Source organism: Euprymna scolopes, chromosome 29 (assembly GCF_053919585.1).
Source record: "Euprymna scolopes isolate OS-2025 chromosome 29, ASM5391958v1, whole genome shotgun sequence".
In the NCBI taxonomy this organism is placed as follows: Eukaryota; Metazoa; Mollusca; class Cephalopoda; order Sepiida; family Sepiolidae; genus Euprymna; species Euprymna scolopes.
Window position 1 is genome coordinate 15,664,510 of NC_136510.1, and position 12,685 is coordinate 15,677,194.

The 12,685-nt window shown below is 31.5% G+C and overlaps 1 protein-coding gene across 1 annotated transcript in view; it reads right to left on the reverse strand.

The window, feature by feature from the left end:
• LOC145252500 (low-density lipoprotein receptor-related protein 4-like) overlaps nt 1-4,383 on the reverse strand; it is a 265,250-nt gene extending 260,867 nt beyond the window's left edge. Inside the window, exon 1 of the mRNA XM_080111996.1 lies at nt 4,177-4,383. Within this exon, the coding sequence (XP_079968122.1) occupies nt 4,177-4,222 (46 nt within the window). The 5' untranslated portion in view covers nt 4,223-4,383. The remainder of the gene's footprint in view (nt 1-4,176) is intronic.
• Nucleotides 4,384-12,685: the final 8,302 nt, after the last annotated feature.

Sequence of the window (12,685 nt, forward strand, 5' to 3'; positions counted from 1 at the left end):
GAGGAAGAAAGCGGAACGAAGACGAGGAATAAGCGAAATTAGTTTCAGTTCAACGGTTAGAAAGTCAACGGATTGAAAAACAGAAGCTAAAAAGTCTAATGGATAAATATAAAATTAATCTGACCCCCTTTTTTCCCCTTAAATACCCCTCTCCCCCCGACCACTGGTTTCGCTCGAGATTCTAAAGCAGAAGAACGTGCACCTGACTTCGTTTGACTTTGTCGTTAGAGTGGGAGGGGAAAGGATTATATCTGAATTAACAGAAGTGTATGTATGTGTGTTTCTCGTCTATTTGATTTACTTTTTGGTTCTTAGGATTAGACTTATAATAATAATAATAATTATAATAATAATAAGATGCTTTATGCACTTACCGCGCTATTTTTAAAATATTTTCTAGTTAAATTCAATTTTTTTGTTTATTAAATTGTTAGGTGAAGAGAGTACAGAATCGTTACGGAGCACTCTTGCCATGTTAAGAATGGCTTTCTAAAGATTAACAATGACTTCAGTGCGATAACAGATGCACAAGTACCAACAACATTACAGACAAATCTTTATGATGTACGTACCCGTCACGAAACGCAGATGTCATATTCCAACAATCATATTGATCAAGTTTTTCTAAGAAAATTACATATGAAGCGTGAAGAAGCGAGGCGGTATATTTTATCCATTCGACTTATTGATATCAATCAGCATTTCAATGGATACAATTTACTCTAAAAGTTGTAAAAATATGAATTATATACACACACTTGATCAATTTACGTGCTTTTTGGAATACGGCATTTCCGTTCCGTGACGAGTACATAAAATTTTTTTTCTGTATTTTGTTTTTCAATTAAGTCGAATTCTAAATAATAACCTTTTAAAACTATTTATCAAATATTTATTGAAATAAAAAAGAAACAAGGGAAAGCTTAAGAAAAAAAAAAAAAAGTATTCGGTACTTATGTTACCGTGCTGAAATAATATTTAGAAATCCATTCTTAACATAGGAGAACGCATTTTGTAACAATTTTGTAACAATTTAAAAGATAGTAAAACTTGAATTTACTTAGAAAATACTATTAAAAAAATAATAAAAAAATAGCACGGTAACATTTGCATAAGCACGAAAAATTTTTAAATACTGTTTTAAAAAGAACTTCTTGTAAATATGATCATTATTTTTTCTTTTTTTATAAAAACGGAAATATAGTTAAACCATAATTGTTAGGCATAAATATCCACGCAGTCATAAATAACTGACTGAAAGAGGGGGATGAAGACACAATTTAGGGGGCAGCAAAATCGCCATCTCATACGAAAGGAATGTTTACATTGTGTTCCAGATGTAGTTTAGTTCAGAGATTAGATAAACATTCCTAGGCGTCTTAACATTATATAATAGTGCTCAGTTACTAATAGAGCTGTAGATGATGCACTTTTTTGTTTGTTGGTAACGATTAAAGCTAAATTCTTGTTGGGCCCCAAATTAATTTTGCACTTTATTATTGACCTGATAAGACTTTAGTCCTTCGTGTGTTCGGATTCAGAGAGATTGGTTTTTGAAGACGAACATCTATATGCATGTTTTTCTGGGAAGGGGGAATGTTTCTGTTTCAGTGCTTATTTGTTACCGCGCCGAAAGTATAACATTTAGAAAACCATTCTTAACATGGGGGTGTTTTGTAATTGTTCTGGGTGAACCTGGACGAGAATAATCACCCCATCCCCTCCAAGAACGGCTTTCTGAATAAACATCTCCAACCTCCCCATGTTAAGAACGGCTTTCGGAATAAACATTCCCAACCTCTCCATGTTAAGAACGGTTTTCGTTTTTTTTTTTTTTTTTTGCAATTTTTTCAGTGGATTGATTGGACTGATTGATGGGGGGGGGTCGTTCAGGTTAGCCGTATTTTGTACTTTTACCTAAATTTAATAAACAAAAATACTGTGAAAATTGAATTTACTCGAAAATACTATTAAAAAAAAAAATAAATAAATAAAAATAGCGTGGTAACACAGATGCATAAAGTGCCAATGTTTCGTTTCCCTTTATTCGAGGCAGTGGTGGTGGTTGTGCTAGGAAGAATGAAGAAGGCGACCAGTTGGATCGCCGCCGTCATAGCAGCACTATCAAGAAAGGGAGGAATAGGAAGAAGTCAGGAGAGAAGACAAATAAATTATTCGATGAAGATGGATGGTGACCCACGCATCGAAATGGAGTTTGTATTCTTGTCGTTTAATTTGATCTGTTTGAGAACAGAAACAAAAAAATTTGACGTGGGAAAAAAAAGAAAAAAAAAAGGGTTACCTTTTAAAAAAAAAAAAAAAAAAAAAATAGCGTAAAAAATCCCAAAACATGCCAGATACAAGTTTTAAAATTGATGTATTTTAAGTACAAGATCAAAAAGCCCGCAGCTAGAAATAACATCACATTCTTTTAGCAAGTTAAAGGAATTTCATTTTAAAAGTTTGCCCTTATTATGTTTATTTAAGCTCGCTTAACTAAGTTGATTGTTTCAGTTATTTTAGGCAATACTCCGGTATACCCATACTCCCATGCATTACCGCCTCGGCATGAAAGAGGGTGGTGCATATTTAGAACTAAAAAAATACAAAAATCTTTATGAGTGTACATACTTATCACAGAATGAAGATGTCATATTCCAAAAATCGCAAATTGGTCAAGTAGTTTTAATTAATAAAATCAATTTTTTAGGATTTTTAGCGATTAGAAATAAAATAACATGGTCTGTAAAACTCGGTAGTCGAATGGAGTTGTCGGCCTTTGAATTTTAACACATTCTAAAACAATATGGCCGTTCCTGGCCCTCTCCTCGCTTCCTCATAAAATTTGATTTTCTTAAAAGAAAAACTACTCGATCAATTTACGTGATTTTTGGAATATGACATCTTCATTCCGTAACGAGTACGTACATCATAAAGATTTGTCTATTTTCTGTATTGTGCTAATGTAGAGAGTGATCCGCGCTATTCTTTAAATCGTATTTCCACGTTTTATGGTGTTTTTTTTTATTCAATTATAAGGTTAAAGTACAGAATAGGTACAAAACACCCTCCCCATGTTAAGAATGGCTTTTTAAATAATAACGTTATTATTTCAGCATGGATCAATGTGCACTAGTACCTACTGTATTAAATAAAAAAAATAAAAAAAATGCAATTCTAAATAAGAACCGAGAGGGTTATTACTAAGTGCTTGAGTCGCCCGTCCTCCCTCACCGGGGAATGCCTACGGATCCAATAATCACCGATAATTTTGTACCCACTTTGAGTGTCCCCCTTTTTGTTTTTTAGGGGGGGGGCGGATTCCTTACTATAAAACTCACCTAATGTTTTCACTCTACTGCAGTCAGTGGAAGAAGGCAGGTAAATAAGCCATCCACCCAAGCATTACTTCCGTCAAGGGAGGGAGGGAGGGGGGGGGTCAGACGGGTTTGATCAACGTTATTTTTATAGCCATCAAGAATGACATTTTTTTTTTTTTTTTTTTTTTTTGAAGGGAGTGACGAAGCTAAATCATCTACATTAATAAATGGACGGAGAAATTCGGGAGCTTAACTCATTGTTCTAAGGGAGGTAACTATTTTAAAGTAGTTGAAAAAAAAAATCGTTTTTGCTTACAATTAAGTTACTCGAATGTTTTAAGAAAATTACAAAATCCTCGCATTTTACTTTTTTGTTACTAAAACTGTTAAATGAAATAAAATAGTAAAAAAAAAAATAAAAAAAAAATAAAAAAATCAATTTTTTATTACAATGCTTAATAAAATCGCGTTACCTCTCTTAGAACAATGAGTTAAGCTTCCGAATTGCCGGACTTTGTGTAATAGCCAGTATTTTGTGGTAAAAAACAAAAAACAAAAAAAAAACTCGTAAACATTTTCAAACCCCTTGAATCGTTGAAAGCTAAAGTTAAACAATAAAAAAAGGAAAGAATAATGTATGTTATAAAATTTATCTAAGAGTCAGAAGAAGCGAAAAAAGGAGGTTGAAATAAAAACACGGAAGAAGATAATATGTTTAATAATAATGCGTCCCTGTGTTTGTGGGGTTTGCCTTTCTTTTTTCGAGTGGAATATACACCCTGCTTGAAGTCATGGTTAAAAAAGGAATACGTAGATTATGGACATATTAACGTGACAATTAAAGCAATTAGCTTACCGTAAAAATATCCAACTGCTATAATAATAGTTAGAATAGCTTTCATGCCTCGTATGTTCCCAGGTTCATCTGGGCTTGAATAGAAATTGCAGCTAAATCCAAGTGTTTACTACTGTGGCCGTGTAGTAGGAGCGATATATACGAGTCAGTGGGCGCGTGTGTGTCGAAAACACGGTGGCGAATGTCTTGGGATGGGCGGAGACTGACACAAGCGAACGAAAGGGAGGGGGGCAGAAAAAAGAGATAGAGAGTTGGGCTCGATGTGAAATGTGACAAGCAAAGTGGGCTGGACTAGATATTCAGCTCGCAGGTCCTCACCTTGGAATGTATTCCTTCTCTGGTAGAGGGGCAGCTAAGAACGGACGACACATGACTAGAGAGATGTTGCACTTCGAGAGAGAAAAGATAAGATTTTTTTTTTAAAGAACAAAGGTAATATCCCCCCCCCCCAAAAAAAAAAAACACACACGGACCATTTCTCCTTAGAGAAAAACTACCCAAAACAAAAACATAGCCGGTTGGTTCTGTTTGTGCCACTAAACAAGAAGGTTGTCTAAAATCCGAAATAAATCTCTATAAAAAAAAAATTATGTTGTACGTCAGTGTCGGTGTATATGTGTTTCTCGCCTCTCCAAGACTTATTTGGTTATCTTAACGATTCAAGTTTCCACTTCACTTCCGTTTTTTTTTTCTTTTTTTGTTTTTTTAAATAATAACGTTATTAAAATAAATAAATAACAATTCTTAACAAGGGGTTTAGGGGCGAGCTTCTTTTACCTATTCTGTACTTTTCACGTAACAATTCAATAAACAAAAGATACCGTAAAAATTTAATTAAAAATGAAATATCAACCGGAAATAAAGTGGAAACTTAAATCGTAAAGATAACCCCTTACTTTATTGTCACCATTATTATTAATATTATTATTACTTAAACAAAAATGCAATGGCGTTAAATAAAAGGAACTTTTAAGAATGTGATTTTTAAAATAATTTGATTACAAAATTAATCCACCATAATGCATGTCAGTTTTTTCGTAAACAAATCATTTTAATTTTTCGTTCATAATAGAAAAAAAAACTTTTGTACTTTTGCATACAGACCGTGCTATATTTTTAGATAGGATTTTCGAGTTAAATTCAAAATTTACGGTATCTTTCGTTTATTAAATTGAGTTACCTCCTCCCCATGTTAAGAATGGCTTTAATAACGGCTTGCATTTTGCATAACCAGAACTTCGTAACACTTCAAAATTTGCATGAAATTTGGAAGCATTTAAACTGTCGAATAGCGAGTACATTGGTAATTTTGCATAAAAAAGTTTTAAAAATAAAAAGAAAAGCGACGCAAAAATGAAAGTAAAGACTCCCGGACAACACCGGGGAAATACAGCTAGTTTTGAACACCTCTCTCTCTCTCTCTCTCTCTCTCTCTCTCTCTCTCTCTCTCTCTCTCTCTCAATGTTTTAACCAAACTATAAAAGAAATTCCCATCACGTTTTTATGGTAATAAGGACTTAGAATAATGGCGCAATTCGAGAAATACGGAATTTCTTTGATTTAGGAGAACAAATGAACTGCAACTGTACTACTTGTCTTTGCTGAGCCAGTGAGACTTTAATTATATCTGGAATTGACTTTCCACTTGGCAATTTAAAGGCGTCAAATTCATTTTCGAATGTCAAGGCCTTAGACATAAACACCGTTTGTTTACGGATATCTTTCTATTATTATGATAGATAAAAAAAAAAATAATAATAAAGATTGTTACGGTGTTTATGCGAAATTTGAAAATGACTTTGAAGCCTTTAAACTGTCGATTTGAAAATAATTTCTAGGTTGAATTAAAGGGTGTTTAGTAAATCGGGTGGACATGAACGAGAATACCCCCCCCCCCCTTATATAGAAAAGTCCAAGAAAAGTCCATTGAAAAAATTGCAAAATATCGAAAGCCGTTCTTAACATGGGGAGGTTGGAGTGTTTATTCTGCAAGCCGTTCCTGGATTCTCGTTCAGGTCCGCCGTAAATCGTTAGATTTTATGGCAATCATGGTTGGGTCGTAGAATATTTTAGGTGCAAATCCAGAGTTCAACTTAATTTAAAATAATAATAATAAAGAATGAAAATGTCATATTCCAAAAATCACGTAAATTGATTAAGTAGGTTTTTTTTAAGTAAGAAAATCAAATTTTATAAGGAATCGTTGTGTCTTGATGCGTCATAAAGGGATGCAACTGAATTTGAACTGCCGAGATTAAAATCAGTCCTGTAATGGCTACGATTTACTAATTAAACTATTAAAATCACTAAAAAAAAAAAACGTAAAAAAATGATTTTCTATATAAAAACTACTTGATCAATTTACGTGATTTTTGGAATATGTCATTTTCGTTTCGTGACGAGTGCGTACATTAAGATTTTTCTGTGTTTTCGTTTTTTAATTAGATTGAACTCCAGACTTGCAGTCACTTGCACCTTATTTTGTTTTGTCGGGGTATATTTTGTAAACAATAGATTGATCCCTGACAGGTACTGCCACTCCCCCTGATCAGGGTGTACCTGGGAGCAGTGATAACTAAAGAGTTGTCAAATTCCAGTGCTTGTTAAAATAGAATAGACTAATCGATATTTTTTTAAAAATATATCGTTTAGTGTATATATATATATATATATATATATATATATATATATAATGTATGTATATTACGTACATAATTGTCATGTCGAAAATAGTAATATATCCAAAAATTATGAACATTCATCGAGTAGAATGTTCTTTATAGTTAAAACAAATTTTTACAGAAAATTGGGTAAAATTGCATTTTTCTTAGACGTTATAAAGTAGATAGTTAAGAGTTCAACACAGAGGACATAACTCAGAACAAATATTTTAGATTACTTGTTCTTTGTTGTATATAAGCGGTAGATTTTTTTCTTTACAATAGTTGTTCTTTTTGATGAATTTTCGTAATTTTTTTATATATTACTATTTTCGACATGACAATTAAGTAAGTAATATTGTTTTTGCTTAAAACGACATATTAAAAAAATCGATTTGTCGACTTTATCTTCACTCGACGCAGTTTTGTGCCCCCTCATTTATTTGTATCCCCATGAGGGCAGAGTTAAATATTATGTGTGTTGCCGTGACATATATTGGGTGGGTTTCTAACAGTATTTTGTATAATTTTTTAGTTTTAACTCATTTTCCAAACTTCACATATTCAAGAGTCAGTTCGCCGCCATTTTTCTTGTTCGCACCTGTCGATAAACACTTTTTTTTTCGAGCCGTTTCTAGGTGTGTCAGAACTTTCGTGAAAATAGTGAATAATTCCACCCCATCTTTCCAAGCTTATACTCCTAGAAAAATGTAATTCAAGCCCTATTTTTTTTCAATTAAAGGAGCAAGGACCAAGGTTTCATTAAAAAAACAACAAAAAAAAAACGTGTTTAAAAAAAAAAAAAGGTTTTAAACTTCGGACTTTACAGGTAAATTTCTAAAAAACACTACTTTTTTGTTTTAAATTTGAATATATTATTTATTGACCTTTTCTCTTCAATTTGTGATATATAGGACATTTATATACATAAATTAATTATTTACTTTTTAATAGACATTTCAAAATGGGAGGTGTGAATTATTCGACCCCCTGTCTTTCCAAGCTCATCAAAAAATTTAATTCAAGCCCTAATTTTTTTTTTTCAATTAAAGGAGCAAGGACCAAGGTTCCATTAAAAAAAAAAGAAAAACAAATAACGTGGTTTAAAAAAAAAAAAGGTTTTAAACTTCAAACTTTACAGGTAAAATTCTAAAAAACACTACGTTTTTTTTTGTTTTAAATTAGAATATATTATTTATTGACCTTTTCTCTTCAATTTGTGAGTAAATTAATTATTTACTTTTCGGTTAGTAAATTAATTATTTACTTTTTAATAGACACTTGAAAATGGGGGGGGTAAATTTAAAAAAAAACGTTTGTCTAAAATGTTATATTCGGTTTATTGGAAAGAACATAAAATTTCACATTGACCCTGAAAATATCGTAAAAATAGAATCAATAGAAAAATTTTGATAGATTTTTAAAGTTGAGTTCGGAAAATTCATTACTGTTTAAAAAAAATTTTTCTATTACTTTTACTATTTTTACTATAAAATTTCTATTACTTTATTAAAGTTGTTTTAAACTTTAATAGTTTATTTTGGAAGTATAATCCATAAAGAAAATAAACAACCCCCTTTTAACAGAGAAATTACGAGATTTTTATATTTTATTCGCAGTTTCGTGTTAGGGGTGTCAAAAATTCCTACAAAAATTCTGATACACCTACGGGCCCGTTAACGCGTTAAAATGAGTAAAACCACTAAAAAAATTTCCGGGTAGGTAGAAGAGTAACTTATTTTACCTTTGATAATATTTTTTGTTATTATAACAATATATATATTTTTTTTACCACTTTTTCGTACCTCTGTGGATTGTAAAACAAACCCCAAAATTAAGTTACGAATATGCGAGAAACACACGCGCAAACGAGAAGAGATTAAAGTAATTTTATTACGATAGAAACTGCGGTAAAAGTCCTAAGAAAAACCTAAGCTTGGAACTATCTTTTCGATAATTATGAATAAGATCGACAGATCGATTTTTTAAATATGTGGTTTGAAGCCAAAAAACAATATTACTTATTTGTCATGTCTAAAATAGTAATATATCCAAAAATTACGAAAATTCATTAAGTAGAACAACTGCTATTGTGTTTTTAGTAAAAAAAAAAAAAAAGTCTCTCGCTATGGTCTAAAACAGTACATCAAACATTAAAATGGCGAACAGGGAGATAATTATGTCCTCCTCTATATTCGCAATCTTCAAGGTGTTCACATATGGAAAATACAATTTCCCTTAATTTTCTGTAAAAATTACTTTTTGAATATAAATAATTTTCTACGCAATGAATTTTCGTAATTTTTGGATATAATACTAATTTCGACATGACGATTAAATAAAGTGCTGTTATTTTTGCTTAAAACTAAGTATTAAAAAATCGATTTGTAACAAGCGCCAATGAGGATAAGATCGTTTTCAATTCAAGATTTGGACCATTTTGGAAAAGAAGGAGAGAAAATTTACTCAATAAATATTGAGAAACGGATCAGTTTTTTTTTTTTTTTTGTTGTTTTTCTTCTCATTTTAGCTGACAATTTTCAGTTAAATTTCTTTTTCAATGTTTCCAAACTTCAGCCTCAAAGCCAACGCGAAACATTTGGTACTAGAGTAAGACAGCTGAAGCTGAACAGAAAGAAAAAGAAAGAAGAAAGAAAGAAGATTTATAATATCAGCAGCATCGTTTGGCAGGCTAGCATTGAAGACAAAATTCTGTGAACCCTTTTTCCCCCCTTTCTCTCCAATACAAATAAAAAATAAACTAAAAAAAAAATAAAAATAAATAATAAAAACTTTGTTGTATTTCTTGGAATCCATTTTCTTTTATGATTTTGTCATTCCAAATCCTGAAATGGCTAAATGCAGAAAAAGGTTCACTTAATATTTATAGAGTTGAGTTGTAAAAAGAGAAAAAGAAAAGGGAACTATGTGGTTTCAATTAGCTATTACGGTAAAATACTACTAAACGGCATAAAATGTTTTAAAGGAAATATGGCGCTTGTCCTGAATTCTTCCCCTATGAAATGAAACAAAAAAAAAAAGAAGAAAAACCAATCTTATTATTTCGATTCATCGGACTACTGTTCTCATATTGAGTTTCATTTACACAACGTTTCGGTCGATGTAACCTTCGACCTTTTTCAGGTCGAACTCGGGAATTTGAACGGAATTTCGAACGGAACCTTTTATTTACTTCACGGGGGTAGCATGCTCTTGTTCCATCAGCCATGACTGGATAGAGGTCCTAAGTAATTCTCAAATGTATTTTTTGGTCACCCATACTGAGAATTGAACTTTCAACCTTCAGGAAAATATCACTTTTACAATTGATTTTTCAAGTACTCTAACCACTGTGCCACGGGCCATTCCGTTCAAATTCCCAAGTTTGACAGAAACATTCCTGAGTTCGATAAGATACACCTGAAGAAGATCGGCGGTTACATAGTTATGTAAAAATCACATTCAAGATGAGAACAGTAGTCCGATGAATCCAAATAATGCGAATAATTAATCCTCATCTCACAAATTTAGAAAAGATTTTTGGTTCTTTTTTCATTATTGTAGCGAAATTCGAAAATTGAAATATTAAATTTCAAGTGAAATCAATAGTATCTACTGAATTTTTATGTCGCAGTAATGAAAGTATCCAAAGATTACGAAAAACGATAAGGTAGAACCTTAATTATTAATGAAAACAGTTTCCGAAGATAATTAGCGAAAATTAAGTTTCAGAATATGTTTACCTCCCTTTTGTTACAATTAGAACTCTCCAGTTGATTTTTATTTATTTATTTTGCAAAACTCAGTTTTCGCTAATTGTCTTCGAAAACAATTTTCATTAATAATTACTTTTCTACCTTATCGTTTTCCATAATTGTTGGATATGTTCATTCATGTGACATGACAATTCAGCAGATACCGTTGATTTGACTTGAAATTTAGTATTTCAATTTTCGAATTTCACTGCAATAATGAAGAACCACATCTTTATGATGTACGAACCCGTGACGGAAACAAAATATCATACACCAAAAATCACGTAAATTGATCAAGCAATTTTATTATGATAAATAAAATCATTTTTAAGCGAATTTGAATTTTTTCCAATATCCCTCGCCATGTTAAGAATGGCTTTCTAAAAATTTCGCCAGTTTGAATTATTTTAAGTTACCTCCCGTGTTCCTTCAGATTATTTTCAAGATGGCGTCGCTCGTAGTTAAACCATAACATTCCTATTTAAAAACAAACCTACTTGAATCAATTTACGCGGTCGTTTGGCGTACGATATTTTCTTTCCGTTACGATACGTACATCATACAGATTTTTTCTTTCTGTCTTTTTTTTATGACAAACACCAGAAATACAATTAGGAAATTAGCCCAAAACAATTTATCTTATTTACCTACTCATATGTGACGTGTTTGCGTGAAAAAAAGAAACCAATTTAATATTTAATAGAAAATCTATGCATCTCAAATTACCTTAACATTGGCCATCAGCCATATTATTTCTTTCGGGGGTGGGTTAAGACCGGACCAGATGGTTTCATTTTAAAATAAATAAGGGCCGGATTCGTAGCGTCTTCATTTAAAAACTTTAATTGAAGCCATTAATTACCAATAAATCAATCAAAGCAAACGTTAAAGTTCGCCGTCAAAAGAGAATGCTATATAAAATTCCGAATAGGTATTTAAAAGGCGCACCAATTAAGGCTGGTAATTCAACTTAGTCGTATGTAGCTTTTATGAGGGGACATTTTCCTTATAAAAAGTGTTATATGACATTCCATTTTCCTTATAAAAATGAATAGAACATTAAAATATTCAATTGAGAACGTTTTCGGAACAATTTGGAATAATGCAGAAACTTATATAAGTACGCTCGCTACACTAGTAGTCGCGTCAGTTGTTCCTAACTTGTTGTTAAGAACTCCGGTAATGTTTCTAGAATAAAAATCCAGCCGAAAGAAACTCCTTAAAAACCAACCACCACATCATTTGAAGAAACTAGAATTTCGATAAATACAAAGATTTCTGTATATTTTCACACTGATCAAAGAACTATATTTTAAAATTCTTCTTATTAGATATACTCATGCATAAAAACATTTGATTTGAAGTTAGTAGTTCTTATTTCTCTTTTACCATCAACGCTATATAATCGCCTTATAATCGCGTTCAAAGCTTGTAGCAGTAGTACTAAGAAAGTGTATTTACTTGTAAATATTATTTGTATGTTTTGTTTTATGTTAAAATAAATTTTTTTTTAATTTTAACTCTGAGTTTATTAGTTTTTTTCCCCTTTTAATTTGTTGCCTTTCATGTTCCTGGAATAAACATGTAACATTATCACATTAATGAAAGTTTCCGCTTAACAGAGATGGAATATGACGTGTTACTTAACTGCACGTAGACTTCACAAACCACATTGTAGAACCAGATTGAACGTTCCCTGTTACTCATAAGTAACCGGCTATATCATGCAACAAAACTCAGAATTTAAAAAAAAAAAAAAAAAATTGTCTATTATATGTCTCTGGATGAATCATTGACCTGATTGGTTTCAAATTCAAAACTATTCTTCTGTCTTGAAGTTATCTAGAAGACAAAAAAATCGCCTTTCAATTCCAATCGGAGTTTTTTTTTTTTTTTTTTTTTTATACACACACACACACACACACACACACACACACACTTATAGCCATATATATTTTCATAGCTTACTACCTAGCTCTACCTATGTATTGAGCATTGTTGAAGTAAATACTGAAAATTTACCCATAAAATTATATTTTCATATAGTAAGTTATATGATTAAATAAAGTAGTCATATATAATATGTGTGTGTGT